This window comes from Odocoileus virginianus, chromosome 29 (assembly GCF_023699985.2).
Source record: "Odocoileus virginianus isolate 20LAN1187 ecotype Illinois chromosome 29, Ovbor_1.2, whole genome shotgun sequence".
NCBI classification, from domain to species: domain Eukaryota; kingdom Metazoa; phylum Chordata; class Mammalia; order Artiodactyla; family Cervidae; genus Odocoileus; species Odocoileus virginianus.
Genome location: NC_069702.1, coordinates 18248248 through 18273225, shown reverse-complemented (window position 1 = coordinate 18273225; position 24978 = coordinate 18248248). Strand labels below are relative to the sequence as shown.

Here is a 24978-nt window from a genome sequence, read left to right as displayed (position 1 = left end):
CAAGTGATGAGGTGAACCAGTCAGGAGATTATGTGAAGTGAAAACACAAGGCCTTGGCATTTCCCCGGTGGTCCAGCGGCGAAGTGCTCCCGATGCTCCCAATGCTAAGTGGTCCAGTGCTCCCAATGCAGGGTGCCCAGGTTTGATCCTGAAGAGTTCGCATGCTGCAACTAAGACCCAGCACAGCCAAATAAATTAATGAATATAATAAAAAGAAGGAGAAGGCCTAGGTCAGAAGCCCGGGGAACAGCACCATTGAGACAAACCAGAGGAAGAGGTGGTGAAGAACCTGAGAGTGGTGGGATAAACCCCCGGCCACGGCAGTGACACTGATCTGAAGGGGTGAGAAAGTATTTCAGTTGTCACTCTTGCTGAGTGCTTCTGGGAGACTGAATTGGTTTGCTAGGGCTGTAGTCGCAAAACACCACAAACTGGGTGGCTTGAACAACGGACCTGTTGTTCTGGAGGCAAGAAGCCTGAAATCAAGATGTTGGAAAGGCCACACACCCCCCTGCAGGTGCTGGGGCAGGATCTACTGCAGGCCTTTCTCTGGCTTCTGGAAGCTTCTCAGAGCAGAACAGCTCCAAGTATGTGTACTTGTGTACACATACTTATGTATGGTGTTCTCTGTGTGTGCGTGTCTGTTTCCAAATCCCCCCTGTTTATAAGGTCACCAGTCATATTGAATGGTGGCCCACTCCATTCCAGTATGACCAATTCTTAACTAATTATGTCTGCGTGTGGGCATGCTTAATTGCTTCAATTGTGTCTGACTCTTTGTGACCTTATCAGGCTCCTCTGTCCATGGGATTCTCCAGGCAAGAATACTGGAGTGGGTAGCCATTTCCTACTCCAGGGGATCTTCCTGACCCAGGGATCCAACCCGTGTCTCCTGCACTGGCAGGCGGGTTCTTTATCACTGCACCAGCTGAGAAGCCCAATTGTGTCTGCAATGACATTTTTTCCAAATAAGGTCACAGACTGAGGTATCAGGAATGAGGACTTCAACATAGGAACTGTAGGGGGCCATGCAGACATTCAACCCATAACAGAGGCAAGTAAGACAAGGACTGAAAGGTATTTATTGGATTTCTCAATAAATGAAGGTCACTGATCATGTATTGGGCTTCCCTGGTAGCTTAGGCGGTAAAGAATCCGCCTGCAATGTGGGAGACCTGGGTTTCATCCCTGGGTTGCGAAGATCCCGTGAAGAAGGGAATGGTTACCCACTCTAGCCTGGAGAATTCCATGGACTGTATAGATTCCATGGATCTTACATTAAGTGAAACTTAAAAATGCATTCCAATATACATTAGGTGCAAATACTGTTTGAATCCACTTAGGCAAAGTACCTAGAACAGTCAAAAATCATAGAAAGTACATTGGTAGATGCCAGGGGCCAAGGGGATGGGGTGGATGGGGAGTTAGTTCTTAAAAGGGACAGAGTTTCAGTGTAGGAAGGTGGAAAATTCAGGAGATGGATGATGGGGAGAGCTGCACGACCACAAGAATGTACTTAGCGCCACTGAACTGTGCAGTTAAACATGGTTAAAATTGTTGTTGTTTAGTCGCTAAGTTGTGTCTGACTCTTTTGCAACCCCATGGACTGTAGCCCTGAAGGCTCCTCTGTCCATGGGATTCTCCAGGCAAGAATACTGGAGTGGACCAGCATTCCCTTCTCCAGGGGATCTTCCCAACCCAGGGATCAAACCCACATCTCCTGCACTGACAAGCGGATTCTTTACTTCTGAGCCACCAGGGAAGCCCCGTGGTTAAAATGTGTGTGTTAGTTGCTCAGTCGTGTCCGATTCTTTGCGACCCCATGGACTGTAGCCCACCAGGCTCCTCTGTCCATGGGATTCTCCAGGCAAGGAGACTGGAATGGTTTGCCATTTCCTCCTCCACATGGTTAAAATAGGATGCTTTATATGACTTTTACCACAATTAAAAAAAAAAAAAAAGCTTGAAAAAGTAAGGTCCCCGATGATGTTGGAGAGATTGAGTTTTTGACATGATGATGAGGTCATCATGCGGGTGGAACACGGAAAGCATGAGCAGTTAGAAAGGCTACAAACAGGAGGAGAAAGACAGCAGTACCTGCAGAGGTGCCTGAGAGGGGAAAGACTTGAAGTTTCTGTGCTAAGAAGAAGGATCCAGTAATAAAGGAGAGGTCAAAGATACAGGAGAGAGGAGAGGTGAGTGCTAGAGCAAAGTCCTTGGGGAGGCAGGAATGGACAGGAGCAACAGCAGAGCTAGAAGAACTGGCCTGAGAAGAGAGGAAGGAAGAAAGCTACACACACCCACGCTATGCCTGTAGGTTCGATGGCAGGAAGAAAAAGAAGTTCCTGTCTGACAGTGAAAGTCGCTCAGTTGTGTCCGATTCTTTGTGACCCCATGGACTATACAGTCCATGGAATTCTCCAGGCCAGAACACTGCAGTGGGTAGTCTTTCCCTTCCCTAGGGGATCTTCCCAACCCAGGAATGGAACCCAGATCTCTCGCACTGTGAGCAGATTCTTTACCAGCTGAGCCACAAGGTAAGCCCAAGAATATTGGAGTGGGTAGCCTATCCCTTCTCCAGGGGATCTTCCCAACCCAGGAATTGAACCGGGGGGCCTCCTGCATTGCAGGTGGATTCTTTACCCACTGAGCTATCAGGGAAGCCCAAGTTCCAGTCTAGTGACTTGATTTTCTTCGGGAATGAGAAATTTGGTCACAGGCTAAGAGTGATGAGTTGGAGGTGGGATCAGAGATTTGAAGGAAGTGGAGAGGGAGAGAGGCAGGGAAAGGAGCATGAAGGAGTAGCATTAAAGACCAAGTTAGTCTGGGGGCTTCCCTGGTTGGTTCAGTGGTAAAGAATCCACCTGCCAATGCAGGGGACCCCTGTTCGACCCCTGTTCGATCCCTAAGCCACAACTATTGAGCCTGGGCTCTAGAGCCTGGGAGCTACAACTACCGAAGCACGTGTGCCCTAGAGCCCGTTCTCTGCAACAAGAGAAACCACCACAACGAAAAGCCTTCACACCACAACTAGAGAAAAATCCGTGCAGCAAGGAAGACCCAGCACGGCCATAAATAAACAAATTAAATTATAATAACACCTCATCCACTTAAAATTGCTTTTAAAAAAGAGCAATTAAATCTGGAGGCCTGGAATTTCCAGTGCAGCATCAATCCATGTGGCTGGGAGATTCCGCTTTGCCCCTAAGAGTGTAACAGCCCAGCTATACAGGGTATCCATTGAGATGGGAAGCAGAGGCAAATGCCTAAAACTGGTTTATTAATACACATGACTATTCATGATTAGGTAATGTTTTCCATTTCCAGGCTTTATGGCCACCTTGTAGAATCCCAAGAGGGAAAATATAGCTAGATTAAGCTAGGTTTGGGTTTTAGCAAGAAGAAAAATGAGACAGGAGGGGTGTTATCATAAGAATGACTCATGGAGTAAACCAAGAGCCCTAAATCAGATATGGAACGAATAGAAAAAGAAAGAGGCTATTCAGTAGAGGTACTTTAAAAGCGGCTGTACTGGGATCTACAGCCGCAAAAAAACCTAAGAGAATGAGGAATATAGTCCAAGAGTAGAAGCTTTAAGAGTTCAGACGTTGAAAGGTTCTTAGTGATGGAAAGAGTCCAGCCACAGGCATGGCATCAGGTGGCTGAAATGAACTGGTGTGTGCTAGGAAACTGCCCTGTTTTTTGGGGTTTTTTTTTTTGCATTTAACAATTGCCATGATGTAAATATTCCCTTCAGGGCTGATTTCAAGATAATGGTACTAATGTCACTGGATGTGGAGATGGGAAGAAATGAACACATTTCACAAGCCAGTGGAAGCTGGTTCCAATAACACACTGAGTGAAGATTATTAGAAAATGCGGATGTGAAGAAACTGAAAGACAGTATTCAAGCGGACTTGAAGTCACCTAGGAAGGTGGTGGGGTGTGGGAGTGCAGAGGAAACTGAGACTAATGCTGGTCATCAATAAAGAGAAGTAAGTAAGAGGGGAGAAGATGCAGTGGCAAGGAGCCGATGAGGAGAGCCAGACGTGGAGACAGTGAGCCTCACATGGATCAGGACAGTCCTCTCCAGCGGGCAGCAATTATCCACGCTGGATGTTTCAGACACTTTGCATAGATTATTTCACTTCATCCCCAAACAACCCAAAGAGGTAGCTGTCTTTATTACTCTCATTTTACAGACAAGGAACCTGAACAAAACGAGGCTAGGTCGTCTGCTCAAGGTAACAAGCCACTGGGGATTTGAATCACAGCAATCTGGAGTTCAAACCAGTGGGCAATGATCTAGAAGCTGCCCTGGGTAATGGGAAGGGGCTGCAGGGTTGGACAAGGCACAGCTTCTACTCCAGAGGTTACTTCAGAGGAGGAGTGGCATCTATTTCTCCACTTGGGTCTTCAGAGAAGAGCTCAGTTTGAGCTAAGGCAAAGAAGAAGCAGGAATGTTCTCCAAGGAGGATGTAGCAGGGTTACCATTTTGCATGGTTCCAGGCTACCATTTTGCAGGGCTCCAGGCTGCACGGTGAATGGTTTGGGAGGGAAGGGAACCGTGAGCACTGTTCAACCAGGGGGGAGTCTCAGGGATCAAAACATATGAGCCTATGGCTTGTGATTGTCCTCAGTTGTCTTGTTGGCCACGGTTCTTTCTTTCAGCAACAGGCACACAGGGTGAAGTGTTAGTCGCCCGGTCATGCCTGACTCTTGGCGACTCCATGGACTGGAACCCACCAGGCTCCTCTGTCCATGGAATTTTCCAGGCAAGAATAATAGAGTGGGTTGCCATTCCCTTCTCCAGGGGATCTTCCTAACCCAGGGATTGAACCCGTATTCCTGCATTGTAGCAGATTCTTTACTGTCTGAGCCAGAGGGAAGCAAACATCAGTTATACAAACATGCATTTGGCATTGCTGATAAGTGCTTTTCCCAAGATGAAAAGCAACTTTGTCAATGAAGACAAAGGAATCTGATTATTGAAAGTTACAAATAATAAGTATTTGTCAAATTGGCAAAAAGGGATGCACTTTGCTGAAATAAAATAAGCAAACCATTTTTCTTTTTTTGGTCATGCCACGAAGCATGTGGGAACTAGTTCCCTGATCAGTGATGGAACCTGGGCCCCCTACATTGGGAGCTCAGAGTCTTAACCACTGGAACCAAAGTTTAAATCCTTTTGAAAAGCAAACACTGCTGCATTTTTACTGCATAGTCACTGTGTAGCGCCACTGTTTTTTCTCTGTAGCACTCCTGATTTCTACCACTGGCTCAGCACTCTAATTTTTATCTTGAATTAGTGAACTGTGCTTGATATGTGCCTTGATTGAAATGTGGCTACACTGCCAAGATGGTAACCACACACAGTAACCCTTGACATGTGGCTAGTCTGAACAGAGACGTGCTGTGAATATAAAATACACACCAGATTTCTTTGAAGACTTGGTTCGAAAATCAGTGTAAAATATCTCATTAATATTTTGCATTGATTTGTATGTTGAATGATAATAATTTGGATACTTTTGTATTAAGCAAAGTACAATATTAAAATTAGTTCTTCCTGTTTCTTTTTACCTTTTTTAAGTATGGCTACTAGAACACTTTATACGAGGCTTGCGCATGAGGCCCACACTCTATTTCTATTGAGTTGTGTTGGTCTCTGCCCTCCCGTCTTTGAAACCAAATCTTCAGGCTTAGGAAGTTTTTGCCAGGGTTGTCGATGAATTTCCTCCGGGAAGAGGGCAAACTGAAAAGATGCTCCTTTCTGATTCTAGATTGTTCTTTCACTGGCATTGAAGTGCTGTGTACTCCATGTTCTTTAATTGCAAATGCGGGAAACAAAGAAAGAAAGAAACAAACAAACCCTAAAATACATCTGTCTGCCGTTATGGGAATCCGGAACCAGAACCATCTGACTGAATTTGCTGAGGTCTCTTTTGAAGTACCGTCGAGGAATGGGCCTTGAGTTTCCTATTCTCACTTCCTTCCATCAATCGTCTCAGTTTGTTTCCAGACAATCTTTTTCTCCCATCCCTCCTCTGCTGCCTTTAAAAAATATGTAAACTGCTTTACTTTCTTTTTGTGTCCTTGTGTCTGTGCAATTAGCATCTGGTTTCAAATTCTGCTCCTTCATCTCATAGCTGGCTGACCACGGGCAAGCTGTGGAATCTCCCTAAGATTCAACCTCTTCATTTTAAAAATGGGGATAATAACAGTTCTGACTTTAGAGCTTTGTAGCAAGGACTAAATGAACTAATACCCAGGAGATGCTTAGAACGGGGGCTGGCTTGTGACGACAGCTCAATGAGTGTCAGCTATTTTTATAATCCTTTCCTTCTTAGTATTTCAGCTTTAATCTGCTCAGTTCTTCACCCAAGCAGTTAAATTTGAGGAAATGAAATACAAAGATGTCCATGTGACTCTCTGATCCTGTGACAGATAAGCCCTGGGTCGTCTTCTGTGATGGAAGCTAAATATTTTGTCTTCTGAGATGACAAGGTCACTTCGGGCACTGTGCCAACCACCCTGGGGAGATGGACCCGCCAGAAGCTCTAATTCAGAAGCTCTGTCCTAGGTGAGAAGGGGAGGGAGCTTATGCCTCCTGAGCTGGAGTCTTTAAGGTCTCAGATGAGAATTGCATGGATATTCCTGCAGATGCCTCTGGGAGTAGACATGGAAGACAGGAGCTCATCTGGGAGCCAGCCCTGGAGCCCGTGTGAAGAACAATACTCTGTGTAACTGTTTGTAAGCAAACAGTTTTATTAATTGCACTTTATGCTGTTTTGGTTTTCATTATCCTCCAGCCTTTAACAAAAAGGTGGAGACCAGTGGGGGAAGAAAGAGTGCTACGAGAAATTAAGAGATGCATTTAAGAAGAGGAGAGGGTATCCCACTCACTAAATCACAGGATGGAAGTTGTATGTGTGTGTGTGTTTGGGACTGGGACTGGGGCGGGGGTGTGGTGGGGAGGGTATTGCTTGTGAGTTGGTTAGTTTGATTGGTTAGGGTGATCAGACCTGAACCCCAAAAGTCATACTTCAGGGGTTTTTTTGGACTTGTTTCCCCAGGAAGGGATCCTCAAATGCTCTTCTTTGGGGAGGGGAGGGGTAGGGTATATGCTGGCCACAGTAGCAGAAAAGGACTTAAGTTCTCACATTTCAGTAAATGGTTATTTACTTAAGTCTTTCTGTTTGCAGTAAGGCACCTCCCATTCTCTCTTCCCCTATCACATCCTTCCATCCCCACTCCTCACTTCCCTTCTAGGCCTGGGGTCCTCACATATGGAGTCGTGTAGCCCAGTGTTTCTCCAGAGTAATCTTTCTCTCAACCAGTACCAGGGGCTGCCTAGTATCAGCTCACTAGGGGTAAGGGGAAGGGTGCAAAGTGGGAACTCCTTCCCACCAGGAAATTCTTGGTGGAAAGATAGAGGTTAATGACCATCGAAAGAAATCCACAGAGAACTGATGAATGGTTAGCAAATACTCACCAAGTTCTAGGAAGCAATTGACAAAAAAGCAATTAAATTAAACAAAAAACAATTAAAAGAAGCAATTAAAATTTGAGCACTGTCAAACATTATGCTAAGTACTTTATTATCTCATCAAATGTTCATCACAATTCTACAAGAAGGTTTTAGAAGTTCCACTGTAAAATGAAGAAATCAAAGCTTGGAGTTGCCAAACAACCTGTAAAAACCAAGCCAAAGGGTTTTGACAGAGTTGGGAATCAAGGCTGGTCTCAGTGTAGCTGTGCGACCATTAGGCTATCTGCTTTTATTTGCATAGTGCTGCGGCTCCTGCTTAGTCGCTCAGTCGTGTCTGACTCTGTGCGACCCCATGGACTGTAGCCTTCCAGGCTCCTCTGTCCATGGCATTACCCAGGCAAGAATACTGGAGTGGGTAGCTATTCCCTTCCCTAGGGATCTTGCCGACCCAGGGATCAACCAGGTCTCCCGCATTGCAGGCAGATTGTTTACCTCTGAGCCCTATTTGCATACTAAATAACTAGAATTAGCAATGGCCGCAGAAGGCCAGCCTGTAGGTGTTTGGTAATGGCAGGACTCCCGGTAGTTTTGAGTTGGGTGAGAGATGTGGCATTCTCTGGAGGCTCTCATGACCCAGATGAATGGCCTAGATGACCTGGGTCTGGCAGTGCCCTGTCTCAGGATCAGCCTACACTCACCGGCAGGGGCCAGGGAACCTGCCTACACCAGGCTCAGTCTTCCTCCAAGGAGAAAAAAATTCCAGCTGACAAAGCAGCGCCACATTTTGCAGCCTCATCTTGGAGAGAGAGCTTTTTGTTAAGGCTCTGTAAATCACTGTATCTCCCAGGTATTACTGATATAACATTAAAAAATTTTAAATGACTGTATTATGGGAAATTTCTGTCTCTAGGGCACGATTTTGCTGTGAACCTAAAACTACCGTTTAAAAGTTTTATTGGGAATTTCCTGGTGATCCAGGGGCTGAGACAACCCAAGAGGCACACTCACTCACAATGTAAGGGGCTGGTTTCCCATCCTTGTTCTGGGAGCTGGACCCCACACGCGGCAACAAAAAATCCTGAGTGCTTATGCAGCCAAGTAAACATTAAAAAAAAAAAATAAAAGTTTTCCTCTAGGATAATAAATAAGCTTATTCTCCGTGATGGCCTTCTCCACCTCCTCCTTCTTTCTTTAACCTTCCTACCAGCCTGTAAGAGCCTGGCACAGTGGGCAGCAAATTCAAGCGCTCAAAGCCCTCCGGGTGCGCTTGGCGGGTCCCCGCCTGCCGGCGAGTGTCTGGGGCAGATGGAAAGTTTCTTTTCTCAATTTCTCCCCTAATATCTAGCCGTCAGTTGGCGCTCAGGCACCACTTGCTGAATGAATGAAGGCGGGAAAGGGCGGTTCGGGGGACCCAGCAGCGGGGGTGGGCTGGGGAGAGACAGAGAGAACGGAGAGAAGGGTCGTGAGAAGGTCCCGGAGTGAAGGGAGGAGTGGCCGGCGGGCCGGCCAGGGACGTCGGGAGGGCAGGAGCGAGGAGGCCAGGGACGCGCAGGGCGGCACTTACCCCAGGAAGGTGAGGAAGCGCGGGTCCGTGGCCAGGTTGGCGTCGATGGTGAAGGACAGGAACGCGGGACTCACCAGGTGCAGCGGCCGCTCGGTGGAGAACTCGAGCTCCGCGGTGTCGTCGGCCGGCGCGCCTGCGGCTGGGGCGCCCGGGGAGCAGGGACCCAGCGGCCCCAGGAGCAGCAGCAGCAGCGGCGGCGGCCGCAGCCCCGGCCTCCCGCGCGCGAGCATCCCCGGCTCACCTGGCCGCCCCTCCCGCCGGCCGCGCGCAGCCAGCGCCGGGACCTTGCGCACTTCCTCCCGCCGCGGGCGCGGCGTCCTCTCCTCGTCCTCCCCGGCTCCCTCCTCCCCTCACCCTCCCACCGCGCCCGCCTCCCGGCTCACTCCCGCTTCCCGGCACGCTTTCCCCGCGGTGGCTGTGTCACGTCCACTTACGAAATGACCCTCACCCCTTCGAAGGGTGCGGACTTGGCCCTGATCCAAGAGCCCGGGAGGCCCGGAGAGGCATCTCCCGGCAGGAGCGTTGGGCTCCCGGGACCTGGCTCCGTGAAGCATGAAGTCAGCTAGCGAAAAAGCCAGCGGTTCCTCCTTCCAGGTCCTCCCGGCGGCGCCCACCGGGTCTTCTGACTTCAACTAAAGCCTCCAGTGAGCATACATCGCTTCACTGTCTTCTGGCTTTGGAACACTTGCCGGCCACTCCGTGCCCCACTCTTTGCCACCCCCATGGACTGGGGCCCGCCAGGGACCTCTGTCCTCTGTCCATGGGATTCTCCAGGCAAGAAGAACTGTTGTGGGCTCGCATTCCCTTCTCCAGGGGATTTTCCCGACCCAGGGATCACACCGGGGTCTCCTGAATTGTAGCCGGATTCTTGACCAACTGAGCCACAGAAAGTGAAAGTTGCTCAGTCGTGTCCGACTCTTTACAACCCCCATGGACTATACAGTCCATGGAATTCTCCAGGCCAGAATACTGGAGTGGGTAGCCTTTCCCTTCTTCAGGGAATCTTCCCGATCCAAGGATGGAACCCAGGTCTCCCGCATTGCAGGCGGACTCTTTACCAACTGAGCTATGAGGGAAGCCCTTAGAGCTTGCCAAGATCTGATTAACTGTGTATCTTCTGGCCGGAGTGCTGTTTCCCAGTCATCTAACTTTTGCCTGAAAAAAAATCTGACCTTGGCATTAGCTAACCTACACCTGGAAAAAGATCAAAACTCCAAACATTTCTTATCAATTTCTCATGAAAACAGTATTTATCAGAGCATAAACCTATTCGGTGAGTCAACATCTGAAACTCAGGACGTAAAGCCATACAACATGTTCAACACTGAAATCAGATTGATTGTTTTCTTTGCAGCCAAAGATGGAGAAGCTCTATACAGTCAGCAAAATCAAGACCTGGAACTGACTGTGGCACAGATCATGAAATCCTTATTGCCAAATTCAGACTGAAATTGAAGAAAGTAGGGGAAACGACTAGACCATTCAGGTATAACCTAAATCAAATCTCTAAAGATTATACAGTGGAAGTGAGTAATCGCTTTTAAGGGACTCGATCTGATAGAGAACCTGATGAACTATGGACCGAGGTTTGTGACATTGTACAAGACAGGGAGCAAGACCTTCCCCAAGAAAAAGAAATGCAAAAAAGCAACATGGCTGTCTGAGGAGGCCTTACAAATAGCTGGGAAAAGAAGAGAAGCGAAAAGCAAAGGAGAAAAGGAAAGATATACCCATTTGAATGCAGAGTTCCAAAGAATAGCAAGGAGATATAAGAAAGCCTTCCTCAGTGATCAGGGCAAACAGATAGAGGAAAACAATAGAATAGGAAAGACTAGAGATCTCTTCAAGAAAATTAGAGATATCAAAGGAACATTTCATGCAAAGATGGGCTCAATAAACGACAGAAATGGTATGACCTAACAGAAGCAGAAAATATTAAGAAGAGGTGGCAAGAATACACAGAAGAACTGTACAAAGAAGACCTTCATGACCCAGATAATCATGATGGTGTGATCACTCACCTAGAGCCAGACATCCTGGAATGTGGTCAAGTAGGCCTTAGGAAGCACCACAACAAAGCTAGTGGAGGTGATGGGATTCCAGTTGAGCTATTTCAAATCCTGAAAGATGATGCTGTGAAAGGGCTGCACTCAATATGCCAGCAAATTTGGAAAACTCAGCAGTGGCCACAGGACTGGAAAAGGTCAGTTTTCATTCCAATCCCAAAGAAAGACAATGCCAAAGAATGCTCAAACTACCGCACAATTGCACTCATCTCACAGCTAGCAAAGTGATGCTCAAAATCCTTCAAGCTAGACTCCAACAGTATATAAGCCAAGAACTTCCAGATGTAAAGCGGGATTTAGAAAAGGCAGAGGAACCAGAGATCAAATTGCCAACATCCGATGGATCATCGAAAAAGCAAGAGAGTTCCAAAAATCATCTATTTCTGCTTTATTGACTATGCCAAAGACTTTGACCGTGTGGATCACAATAAACTGTGGAAAATTCTGAAAGAGATGGGAATACCAGACCACCTGACCTGCCTCTTGAGAAACCCGTATGCAGGTCAGGAAGCAACAGTTAGAACTGGACATGGAACAACAGACTGGTTCCAAATAGGAAAAGGAGTACATCAAGGCTGTATATTGTCACCCTGCTTATTTAACTTATATGCAGAGTACATCATGAGAAATGCTGGTCTGGATGAAGCACAAGCTTGAATCAAGATTGCCAGGAGAAATATCAATAACCTCAGATATGCAGATGACACCACCCTTATGGCAGAAAGTGAAGAAGAACTAAAGAGCCTCTTGATGAAAGTGAAAGAGGAGAGTGAAAAAGTTGGCTTAAAGCTCAACATTCAGAAAACTGAGATCATGGCATCTGGTCCCATCACTTCATGGCAAATAGATGAAGAAACAGTGGAAACAGTGGCAGACTTTGTTTTTTGGGTCTCCAAAATCACTGCAGATGGTGACTGCAGCCATGAAATTAAAAGACGCGTACTCCTTAGAAGGAAAGTTATGACCAACCTACATAGCATATTAAAAAGCAAAGACATTACTTTGCCAACAAAGGTCCATCTAGTCATCTATGGTTTTTCCAGTAGTCATGTATGGATGTGAGAGTTGAACTATAAAGAAAGCTGAGCACCAAAGAATTGATGCTTTTGAACTGTGGTGTTGGAGAAGACTCTTGAGAGTCCCTTGGACTGCAAGGAAATCCAACCAGTCCATCCTAAAGGAAATCAGTCCTGAATGTTCATTGGAAGGACAGATACTGAAGCTGAAACTCCATTATTTTGGCCATCTGATGCGAAGAACTCATTGGAAAAGACCCTGATGCTGGGAAAGACTGAAAGTGGGAGGGTAAGGGGATGACAGAGGATGAGAAGGTTGGATGGCCTCACCAACTCAATGGACATGCCATGAGTTTGAGTAAACTTTGGGAGTTGGTGATGGACAGGGAGGCCTGCCATGCTGCAGTCCATGGGGGTCGCAGAGTCGGACTCGACTGAGCGACTGAACTAAACTGTACTGAAAGCCTTACAAACAAGGGGTAGCAACTGTCCCTTGAATGTAGATCCTTTGCCAAGTTTCCTCTCGATGCATTTTTCTTTAGCTGTTGGCCAAATTTTTATTCAGTTTCCCTTTGATCCCTCCACTGATGATTCATCATTGAAGGAGGAAACAGAACAGGCTCTATCTTGAAAGCAGGACTCCAACTTGGGCTGGACTGTGAACTTTGAGCTATGTGCCCAGTATCTATGGAAACGACATACCAACTTGAAAACTCGGCCCCCAGAACCCGACACCTAAGAGAATACCCTAATTATCTGTGTAACCGAATAGAATCATACATTCTATTATGCTTATTGGGGTATGACCACAGTCCTATTGATAACTGTATACTGTTCCAACTACCTAGGCTTAAGGCATATGAATCATGGGTTAAATTTGATTGTATCTTTCTTTTCCTTTGTTCAGACTAGTTTCAGGGAATTTGGGGAAGTGGGTTTGGGCACATACTCCTAGGGTATATAAGGTTTTCACAAAAACTGGTCGGGGTCCTTGGCTAAGAGGAAACTCTACCTTGGGCCCGCTGCTGTAATAACTGCACTCCACTATCTGCACTGTCCTTCTGAGTGAGTTTGTTTCCCAGAACGTGTGGCTACAACATTATTACAAGCACCATGTGCTTGCATGTGTGCCTGCTCAGTTGTTGGACTTTTTGCGACTCCATGGACTGGTCTTCTCAGGTGACACAGTGGTAAAGAATCTGCCTGCAATGCAGGTGTCTTGGGTTTGATCCCTGGGTTGGGAAGATTCCTTGGAGGAGGAAATGTCAACCCACTCCAGCATGTATGCCTGGAAAATCCCATGGACAGAGGAGCCTGGCTGGCTACAGTCCATGGGGTTGCAAAGAGCTGGAGGTGACGGAGCACACCTGGGAAGTCCAGCCATGCCCTTGGGATTGACTGTGCCCGGTACCACAAGAGATGCTTCTCGTGGTAAGTGATGTCTTCTCACTTACTCCCACAACACTGATAAGTGGGTATTATCTTCATTTTACGTGTGAGCACCCAAGCTCTGAGACATTGACATTTCCAAGAGTCAGAATCCGGATGGGAAAGCACTTATAGAACCCAGAGGAAACAGCAGCCTGTCTCAGCTGAAATGTTAACTTCCTCAAAGACTGCCTGAATCTCCAGGCAGCTGAATTCCCCCAAGACACACTCTCGCAGCATCCTGAACTTCATAGAACTGAAACCACATCTGTTAGCATTGCTCCCCTATTGGCCTCACCTGCTGGATTATAAACTCCAGAGATGGGGTTTGTCTTGCCTACTGCATTCATGGAAGCTCAAGTCACCCTCACATCAATCAACACTGAGCAAGCAAATTACACTAAAACCTTTAGAATTTTCTGCTTAGATTGTGCCTCCAATAAAGCAATAAGTACAAATGGATTATTCTGAAATTTATATCTAATTTTCACAGATCAGTCTATTCTTAAAAAATTTAGAAGTTTTTTTTTTTTTTTTTTCATCCACACCATGGGGCTTGCAAGATCTTAGATCCCCAACCATAGATGGAACCCTGGCCCCAGTAGCAAAAGCTCTAAGTCCTAACCACTGGGCCTCCAAATTCTCATTAAAAATTAAAAGTATAGTTAATTGAGGAAGGTTACAGTTTGGAGGTTTTACATGTGTATATATCCATTACTTAGTAATTTTATAATTTGAATCAGGTTTATATCCTTCAGCAATCCATAAGAAAAAAATTCCTGCATAAGCACCAAATTCCCAGGAGATCACATGGCCACAGACACGGAAGCGGAAAAGCAGATGTCTGGGCTCTTTTTCTGCCTCTGTCATGACATTGCTTCTACAACCACCACACCCCACCCCACCCATGCCCTTGTTGTCATGGGGCAAAAGGCACACCAGTTTCTCTGGAATATTTGGGCGATTTGAAAAACTGATCATTGCAAGTTTCCTAAAGAAGTCCTTGTGACGTCCTGAGATGTGGGTCAGTGTGGTCCACATGCGAATTACTAATATGGAAATGGGGAAAACATCAATGAGGAAGTGAAGAAAACTGACTTGCATAAATGATGGTTGAGATCCAATGAGTTCCTGGATCCTGATCTCAGTTGGTTTGATCCACTATGCCAGATAAGAATATATTAATAACATAAGAGTATACAGGCACACGGGAGAGAGGCTATATGGTGATATTAATAAATCTTGTCATTTCAGAGACACTTTATAATTAGACTCCTTACATTTTTATGGCAAATTCCAGCTTACATACATCCTAGCTGCTGCTACTGCTAAGTCACTTCAGTTGTGTCCAACTCTGTGCAACCCCATGGACTGCAGCCTACCAGGCTCCTCCGTCCATGGGATTTTCCAGGCAAGAGTACTGGAGTGGGGTGCCATTGCCCTCTCCACATCCTAGCTAGAGCCCTATAATTGGGTTGGCCAAAAAGTTTGTTTGGGATTTTGTTTGTTTGTTTGTTTTTGCAAACCCCTATCTTATGGAAAACCCCAAAAAAGCTTTTTGGCCAACCCAACACAAGCATCCTAGCCCTGCAATTTGGGAGGATGTGAAAGTTTGGGCCAGTTTTTCAACTTCCCAGAGCTTCAACTTCCTCATTGGGAAACTGGGTGTAATAATGCATAGTTCACAGTGCTGTTTTGAGACTCAATTAACCTAATACATGTAATACAATCTAGCTGCATATGCAATATGAGGTACGTGTTCAAGAAATGAGTCGTTATTATTATGACTCATTTAATCTTCACAATAATCTCATAAAGCAGATTTGGACCCAGTTCCCTGATTCTAAGTCCAGAGATTTCCCCCTATATTCTCCCAGATTTGGTGACACCCAAATTTTGTGATGATCATGATTTAGAAATGAAAACCTTCAAATAAACTATGACCAGTACATGCGAATCTCAATAATTATGCAGGAGCATCATTTCTATGTGACCTTGGATTGACTTCAGTTGTGACACTGGGTTTTTAGGTACTCACAGAAGGTTTACCTGGTCTACAACTGCAAACACTTATAGAACAACCGCTGATTCCAGAGCATCATCAGAAAATAATATTTTCACTTGTCTGTCTAGAAAACTTAAGATTTTCCTAAAGCAGAAATCCCTTAGTGAGGGCAATCTCTCAGGCATTTGTGGCTCCCTTCAGATTGTGGTGCGTGCATGCTAAGTCACTTCAGTCGTGTCTTTGCGACACTATGGACTGTAGCCCACAAGGCTCCTCTGTCCATGGGATTCTCCAGGCAAGAATACCCGAGTGGGTTGCCGTGCCCTCCTCCAGGAAATCTTCCCAACCCAGGGATGGAACCCACTTCTCTTTATGTCTCCTGCATTGGCAGGCAGGTTCTTTACCACTAGCATGGTACACAGCTACTATGTTGTCAGTTATTGGGTTAAGACTTACTGAAGTTTTAAAAAATTTTTTAATCATCCCACTGTAGTCTAAAGCAAAGAGAAACTAAAAGCAAGTATATGCCAGAGGTTGGAAAGAAGGAAGTTAACGTGTACTGAGCATATGTTATTCTTCAAGGAGCTCTTACATGTTTATTAATTCCTCTAGTCATTCCAAGTTGTGCGTGCATGCATGCTAAGTCGCTTGTCGTGTTCAACTCTCTGTGACCCTATAGACTGTAGCCCACCAGGCTCCCCTGTCCATGGGATTCTCCAGGCAAGAATACTGGAGTGGGTTGCCATACCCTTCTCCAAGGGATCCTCCCAACCTAGGGATCAAACCTGCATCTCTTATGTCTCCTGCATTGGCAGATGGGTTCTTAACCACTAGCTCCATCTGGGAAGCGCCTCAAAGATGTACTGGGTGCCTATAATGTGTCAAGCACTGGGCTGGGCAGTAGGAAGCGGCAAGCAGAAGGAGTCCCTGCGCTCTGCAACTCTCAGTCCCCCGGGGGAGGCAGACGGTATTAAAAATAAAAATCACACAGAAGTGAAACTGCAAGTGTGGCAGATGCTTCAAAGATGATCATGGTGCTTTACATGCGTATGTTGAAAGATTTGAATTTGGGTGGGTGGGGCTGTTCCAATGGAGGTAAAACTTAAGTTGAAAGCTGAATGATGAGTAAACAACTTGGCAAAGTTGGGGAGTGGGAAGCATTCGAGGCCAAGGAGATGGCTTGTGCATGGGTGAGGGTGCTGGACCGAGAGAGTGCGGGGACTGGCATTGCAGGGTCTTGCAATATCCCTGTAGCAATGGGGCTAGAGGGGGCACTGGAAGGGCTTCAAGCTTTTGGCAGGCGGAGAAAGGATGTGATATGATCAGATATATATTTTATATAATATTTAAAATTTTTTAAAAATTTTGGTCTTCATTGCTGCATGGGGGCTTTCTTAAGTTGCAGCAAGTGGGGGTTCCACTCTAGTTGCAGCACTTGGGCTTCTCACTGCCGTGGTTTCTCTTGTTGCACAGCCTGGACTCTAGGCATGCAGACTTTAGTAATTGTAGCATTGTACTTGTGAACTCAGCATGTGGGATCTTCCCAAACCAGGGATTGAACCAATGTTCTCTGCATTGGCAGGCAGGTTCTTAACCACTGACCACCAGGAGAGTCCTAGATTTATATTTTAAAAAGCAAACTGTAGATGTTCTGTTTCCACTCTTGGGTGGATATCTGTCTGTACAACATGGATGTCCATCTCTCTACAGCTCTAGACTAGGTTCCCAGTTTGTTTCTATTAGCTTTATGTCTATGTATACCTATAAATATGTATTTCACTCTATGTCTGTAGGAAAGTAGGTACTTGGAGCCAGGAAGTAAGCCTAGGGGTGTCAGAGAAAGCAGGAAGTATTCCTAGAATAAGGACCTAAAAGTTCCAGTGGGCACACATGGTAACCAGGTAGGTTATTGTGGTGTGGGCTGAGGATTTATTCAAAGGTCCCCAGAGGAAACAGACAGCTCGATTTTGGTCACCAGTCTCTGGGATGACGAAGGCCCTGGGCGTGCATGCATGTTCAGTTGCTTCAGTCATGTCCAACTCTTTGAAATCTCATGGACCATAGCCCGCCAGGCTCCTCTGTCCATGGAATTCTCCAGGCAAGAATACTGGAGTGGGTTGCCATTCCCTTCTCCAAGGGATCTTTCCAACCCAGGGATCAAACCTGGGTCTCCTGCATTGCAGGCAGATTCTTTAGCCACCGGGGAAGCCTGAAGGGCCTGGAAGACCCTGATAATTATTACACTCAAGCCAAAAAAGCACAATAAAGTGAATTAAGTAGGACATTATTCATTGTTATCTCTGGTTCTATAAACAGTATAAACAATGCAAACGTGGGCAAAGAAGGAAGTTTCCTGCAAATGCCCTGGAAATAAGGAAGTAGTTGGGGACATCGGGAGGAGCTATCCTATCCCATATTACATGTACTGTACGCTATCTACTGTGTTCTTGGTTTGGGTCCAGGTGCCCAATGCAAGAGACGTGGATTTGATCCCTGGGTTGGGAAGATCCCCTGGAGAAGGAAATACCCACTCCAGTATTCTTGTCTGGAGAATCTCATAGCTTAGTGACTAAACAATCAGGTAGCTTGGGCTCTCTTAAGAAATGAGTGCTATGAAGTGGAGTGGAAATATTTCCTGCTTCGTTGACTCCAGATAAGGCGTTAGGCTGGCCTGTGTAGGAAACCGGCCCTGTGGTGGAGCTGATTTAGTGCTGGTGACTTGGGCCTTGTAGTGGTAATTGTTTGCATCCAGATTGTGGCCAAAGTGCATGTTGGAATGCTCAATGAGCTGGATGATCAGTGGCTTCTAGAACTCTCATTGAATAGTTATTTGGGCATGATTGTGCAATTATTTGAATATTGCATTAGACTTTGTCATCTACTCATAAAATGAATAGAAAATAGAAAATACTGTGGCTGAGAAACTTGGGTCTTGTTAACTTATTTCATTTGCAGCCAGGTGGGAAATCATTAGGGGTGGTGATAGAGGCAAACCTTTTTTGCATTTTTTAAAAACTGAAGTATAGTTGACTTACAATGTTGTGTTAATTACTGCTGTACACCAAAGTGATTCAGTTATACCTACATACACATATATTCTTGTCCATTATGGTTTATCATAGGGAACTGAATACAGCTCTCTCTGCTGTACAGTAGGACCTTGTTGTTAATCCATTCTACACATTGAAAGCTTACATCTGCTCACCCCAACCTCCCACTCCATCCCTTCTTCAACCTGCTCCCTTTTGGCAACCACCAGTCTATTTTCTGTTTCCATGATTCTGTTTCTGTTTCATAGATAGATTGATTTGTACCATATTTTAGATTCCACATATAAGTGATATCATATGGTATTTGTTTTTCTGACTTACTTCACTTGATATGATAATCTCTACTTGCATCCATGTTGCCGCAAATGGCATTGTTTAGTTCTTTTTTATGGCTGAGAAGTATTCCATTGTATATGTGTACCACATCTTCTTTGGGGCTTCCCAGGTGGTGCCAGTGATAAAGAATCCACCTGCCAATGCAGAAGATGCAAGAGATGAGGGTTTGATTGCTGGGTTGGGAAGATCCCCTGCAGTAGGAAATGGCAGCCTGCTCCAGTATTCTTGCCTAGAAAATTCCACGGACAGAGGAGCTTGGTGGGGTACAGTCCGTGGGGCTGTAAATTGTCAGATATGACTGAGCGACTAAACGCGCACACCACACACGCACACACACACACACACACACACACACGCACTTTCTTTATCCAGTCATCTGTTGATGGACATTTAGGTTAGTTCCATGCTGTTGTAAATAATGCTACTATGGACACAGGGGTGCAGGTATCTTTTTTAAGTATAGTTTTCTCTGGGTTTTATGCCTGTGAGCGAGATTGCTGGATCATATGGCAATTCTATTTTTATTTTCTGAGGAACCTTCATACTGTTTTTCACAGTGGCTGCACCTAGAGACAAATGTTTATCCTCAATCCAAAGTTCTTCAGACACATGCAGGCCAAATGTGCATTTGTATTAAAGAATCTATCCAAAAGTGCTAGAAATAACCTTATTCCAACCCCAATTCAAACAAAGAAACTTTGTTTTAAAACATTTGTGGGGAAATTAGGGGAATACAGACTGGATATTTAATGATATTAGACAAGTTGTCAGTTTTTTTTTTTAAGTAGGACAGTAGCATTGTGGCTATTTTTCAAGAATCTTTATCTTTTAAAGATGTATGCTGAATTGTTTATGGTTGCAGGGATATGATGTTTGTGATTTTCTTCAAAATAGACTCAGCCAGAGGAGGGTTTGGGTATGGATGAAACGAGATTGACCCTGAGTGGACAGTTACTGAAGCTGGGTGGTGGGGATGCAATTTTATTTTCTAAATATAGAAGTAGCAGTATTTCCCAAACCACATGTCCTCTGTAACTTGACCTTTCCATCCTCCCATAGAAAGGTGAGGACCTATGCTTCTTCCCTTGAATATTAGTCAGGCTTATAATGACTTTGATCAGTATGGCATAAGATAGTTGATCCAATTTGTTGTAAAGCAGAAACTAACACAACATTGTAAAGCAACTACACGCCAATAAAAACTAAAAAAGAAAGAAATATAAAGGTGAATGGGAAAGTTTCACAGTTCCTTTAGGTATGAAACTGAATGAAGAGTATTGTGACTTCCCTCTTCAGAGCAGATAAGAATTGTCAAATAGAGTTAACCATGTAATATATTCTGATTTTCAATTAACTAAGAATAGAAATTGGAGAAGGGAATGGCAGCCCACTCCAGGATTCTTGCCTGGAAAATTCCATGGACAGAGGAGGCTGGTGGGTTATAGTCCATGGAATCACAAAGACTTGGACATGACTGAGTGACTAACACACAAGAATAGAGATAACCTATTTCCCTTCGTACAAAATTATGATGATTTTCATTTTTGGCCTTCCCTACTTTCATAAGGACTTAATGATTGTCAATAGTGTGACCAATTTATTAAAAACATGGCATAAGAGAAATGACGCAAGGTGACTTCTGAGGCTAGGTCATGAAAGCCGTGCAGCTCCCACCTGATACCCTTGGTTCTCTTGCTCAATCGGGATGCTCCCTCTGGGAACCCAGTTGACATATTAGGAGAAACCTAAGTCAAAGGGAGACATGCCAGTCGACAATCTCAGTTAATTTCAGCCTTGCCGTCACCCCAGCACAGGGACAGACCTGTGAGTGAAGAAACCTCCAAACACTTCCAGCCTGGGTGATTCAAATCACAGCACTCATTTTGCTCTTTGCAGTTGAGGACCCAGACACTGTGGAGGAGCAGAAACAAGCCACATCTGCCATGTGCTGTCCAAATTCCTGATCTTTCGACACCAGGAGCGTAGTAAAACGGTTCTTGATTTATATCATAAAGTTTGAGGTTATATAACAACAGAGAAATGAAATAGAGGGGCATTTTGCTCTTTATCTACTTGTGTATATATTTGAAACTGTCCATAATAAAAAGTTTTCAAAAGATTCATATGGACTCTAAAAAAGAATGCTTAGAGAGACTTCTCTGGCGGTCCAGTGGCTAAGACTCTGAGCTCCCAATGCAGGAGACCTGGGGTTTGATCCCTGGTCAGGGAACTAGAATCCACATGCTGTAACTAAGACCTGCAGCCAGATAAATAAATTAAAAAAAAAATAGAATGTTAGAAATACAACATCAGGCTGTCTAAAAGATATGATGCCATAAAGGGTTTTACAATGGTTTTAGCTCCCTGGGGATAGAATACATCTTTCAATATGGTAAATTTTCAGATTCCTTGATCATGCACACACAGCCTATGAGAAAGTCAGAGACTGTCTAGATGAGATTTCTTGTATAAATTTGGAGAGGAGAGAGTTTGGGGAGATAGTGGACAGGGGAGACTCTAGGGTTCAAAGTAAGAGGGTCAAATTAGAGTAAATTGCAGCTTCTAGGTAAATTTCTACATTTTATATGCAAAGAAGCTGTTCAAACCCATATTTCTTCTTCACTAATATTTGGATTATGAAATAAAATTCATATTTTATGGGAAGACAAGAAAAATTTAAACATGAGAAATGTTCTCTACCCTTTGGTTTCATCTCTCCCCACATTGTATATTGTGTATCTGTGTTACTGCATTGAGCAAACCTCCCCTGTAGACAGAAATATCTGCTCAGCCATAAGATGCAACATCCTTCCAGCATTAGTAAGACAACTCCTTAAAAAGTAGCATTTCTTTTTGATCTTATAAGGGGTCATGATGACACTTAGATCTGGATTGTGTAAACTGTCAATGCTACACCATCCGGAGAGAAATAGATGTCATATGGTATCCCTTATCTGTGTAATCTTAAAAAAAATACAGGTGTACTTATCTACAAAATTGAAATACAGTTACAGATGTAAAAAATAAACTTATGGCTATCAAGGGGCAAGGGGAAAGAGGGATAAATTGGAAGATTGGAACTGACATAAACATACTACTGTATATAAAATAGATAGCTAATAAGGACCTCCTGTATAGCTCAGGGAACTCACTCAGTACTCCGTAATGGTCCATATGGGGGAAGAATCTAAAAAAGAGTGGATATGTGTGTTTATATAACAGATTCACTTTGCTGTAGACTTGAAACTAACACAACACTGCAAATCAATTATACTCCAATAAAAATTTTAAAAACTGAGACACAAACACACACAAAGAAAGTAAATGTTTGACAATTTAAAAAATACGTCATCTAATGTACAACCCTCTGTCTCAGGAAACTGACACAGCTCTGCCTTGCCTTTTTCCTTTTTGATTGGCTTTACCGCAAGCAGCATGTGGGATCCTAGCTCCCCAACCAGGGATCAAACCCAGGTGCCCTGCTTTGGGAGTCTGGAGTCTAAGCCACTAGACCATCCTCTGCCTTGACTTCTTAAAAAAGGAACAGTTGTTGGAGCTTTTTTTAAATTCTCAAATTTGATTCAAATAAAATTTTCCATTTCTTTCTTTCTTGATTAATTTTTCAGTGACAGGATTATGGATAATCTTTTCTTTTCTTTCACAGGTGATTAAATTCCCAGGAGTGCCGCAAAACAGGCTGATCAACTAAATTAGAGAACTCTGTACCTTCCTTTCCTTCTCTTTGTTCCCTGTGCTTTGTAAGGGAGAAAGTGTCATCTTTTTCCAAAAAAAAATGGAAATAGCCTTATTTTATTTCTATTTCTAAAGTGAATTCATGTTCTTTAAAAAATTAAATAATTAAAAAAGTAGTATGTTTAGAATCAACTAAAATGTCTACTGGTGAATAAACATGTAAACAAATGTGGTATATACATACAATGAGATATTATTGTCTTAAACAGGGAGGAAATCCTGTCACAAGCTATAACATAGATGAATCTAAGGGATATGGCTCAGATGGCGAAGAATCTGCCTGCAGTGCAAGAGACCTGGGTTCAGTCCTTGGGTTGGCAAGATTCCCTGAAGAAGGAAATGCACTCCAGTATTCTTGCCTGGAGAATTTGATGGACAGAGGAGGCTGGCGGGCTACAATCCACGGGGTTGCAAAAAGTCGGACACAACTGAGCTACCAACACTTTCGCGTTAAGGGATGTAATTCTATGTAAAATAGGGCAGTCACACACACACAAAAATTAATACTGTATGTTCCACTTATATGAGGTTCCTAGACTAGTGAGATTCATAGAGAAAGTAAAATGGTAGCTGCTAGTGGCTGGGAGTCGGCGGGATGGGGAGTGGTTGTTTAATGAGTATAGAGTTTCAAATTAGCAAGATGTAAAAGATCTGGAGATATGGTTCGCAATAATATGAACATACTTAGCACTACTGGATTGTACACTTGAAGAGGCTGAGATGGTGAGTTGTAAGTTATGTATTTATTACCACAATAAAGTGTTTTATATTAGTGCATAAAGAAATGAATAAAGAAAATAGGTGTCTTCATAATCTTATAGCCTAGAAATAATTAGCATTAATTGACATATATCCTTCTGTACATTTTTCCTATAGTGACACACATACACACTTATTTTAATTAAATATGGGATCACAGGACTTCCCTGATGGTCCAGCGGTTAGGACTTTACCTTTCAATGCGAGGGGTATGGGTTTGATCCCTGGTCAAGGAGCTGTGATCCCACGTATTGTGGACAAAAACCCAAAGCGTAAAACAGAAGCAATACTATAGCAAACACATAAAGACTTTAAAAATGGTCCACATAAAAAATGTTTTAAGTAAATAAATATGGAATCATATCATATCCACTTTAACAATAAACAGGCTATCTTTTCATTCAATAGATAGGTTTCCATGCTCCATTTCAGTGGTTGCAGAGCTTTCTGTCATACTAGATGTGTGGCAGAATAAAACTTTGGCAGTGATTCTCAAAGTTTTTGACCTCAGGACCCCTTTACACAATTAAAATTTATTGGAAGTCAAAAAATATTTTTGTGTGTTATATCTGTGATATTTAACGTACTAGGTATTAAAACTGAAAAAATGTTAATGTTTATTCATTTAAAAATGATTATTATAAACACATTTAAAATTAATATGAGTAACACAATTGTGAAAATAACTATATTTTCTCAAGTAAGACACCTAATGTGAGACCCGACTCATTGGAGAAGTCCTGATGCTGGGAAAAACTGAGGGCAGAGGGAGAAGGGGATGACAGAGGATGAGATGGTTGGATGGCATCACCGACTCAATGGACATGAGTTTGAGCAAACTCTGGGACACAGTGAAACCTGGTGACTGCAGCTCATGGGGTTGCAGTCAGACATGACAGCATCTGAACAATAACAAAGCAAGACAATTAGTGAGAAGGGTGGCATTGTTTTACATTTCTGCAAATCCTTTTCATGCCTGGCTTAATAGAAGATGGCTGGATTCTCTATCAACTGCTAAAGTCAGTCTGTTATACTACATGTCTGGAAAACTGCAGTTATCTCGCAAGAGAATGAAGAGAGCAAATAACATTTTAGTATCATTATGAAAAGAGTTTTGATCTCCTAGACCTCCTGCCAGGATATTGGGATCATTTATGGACTGTGGGCTGCATTTTAAGAACAGTTGTTTTATTGATATTATTCTGGATCTTTTAAAGAATACTTTAAAATTTTCAGCTTTATTGAAGTATACTGACATGTTAAGATTTTTAATGTGTTCATAATGGTGATTTGAAACATGTATGCATTGTGAAAAGATTCCCCAATCTAGTTAATTAATATATCCATCATCTCACATATTTATTGTGTGTGTGTGTGGCAGAGAGAAGACATTTAAGTTCTACTCTCTAAGCAAATTTTAAATATGCAATACAGTGTCATCAACTATAGTCACTATGTTTTACATTAGATCCTCAGATCTTATTCACCCTACAGTTGAAATTTTGTTTT

At 43.9% G+C, this 24978-nt stretch overlaps 1 protein-coding gene across 1 annotated transcript in view; it reads right to left on the bottom strand.

Annotated features, from left to right (window-relative positions):
- Positions 1 to 9309, bottom strand: part of HPSE (heparanase) — a 40326-nt gene extending 31017 nt beyond the window's left edge. The window contains exon 1 of the mRNA XM_020892868.2: positions 9057 to 9309. Within this exon, the coding sequence (XP_020748527.2) occupies positions 9057 to 9286 (230 nt within the window). The 5' untranslated portion in view covers positions 9287 to 9309. The remainder of the gene's footprint in view (positions 1 to 9056) is intronic.
- Positions 9310 to 24978: the final 15669 nt, after the last annotated feature.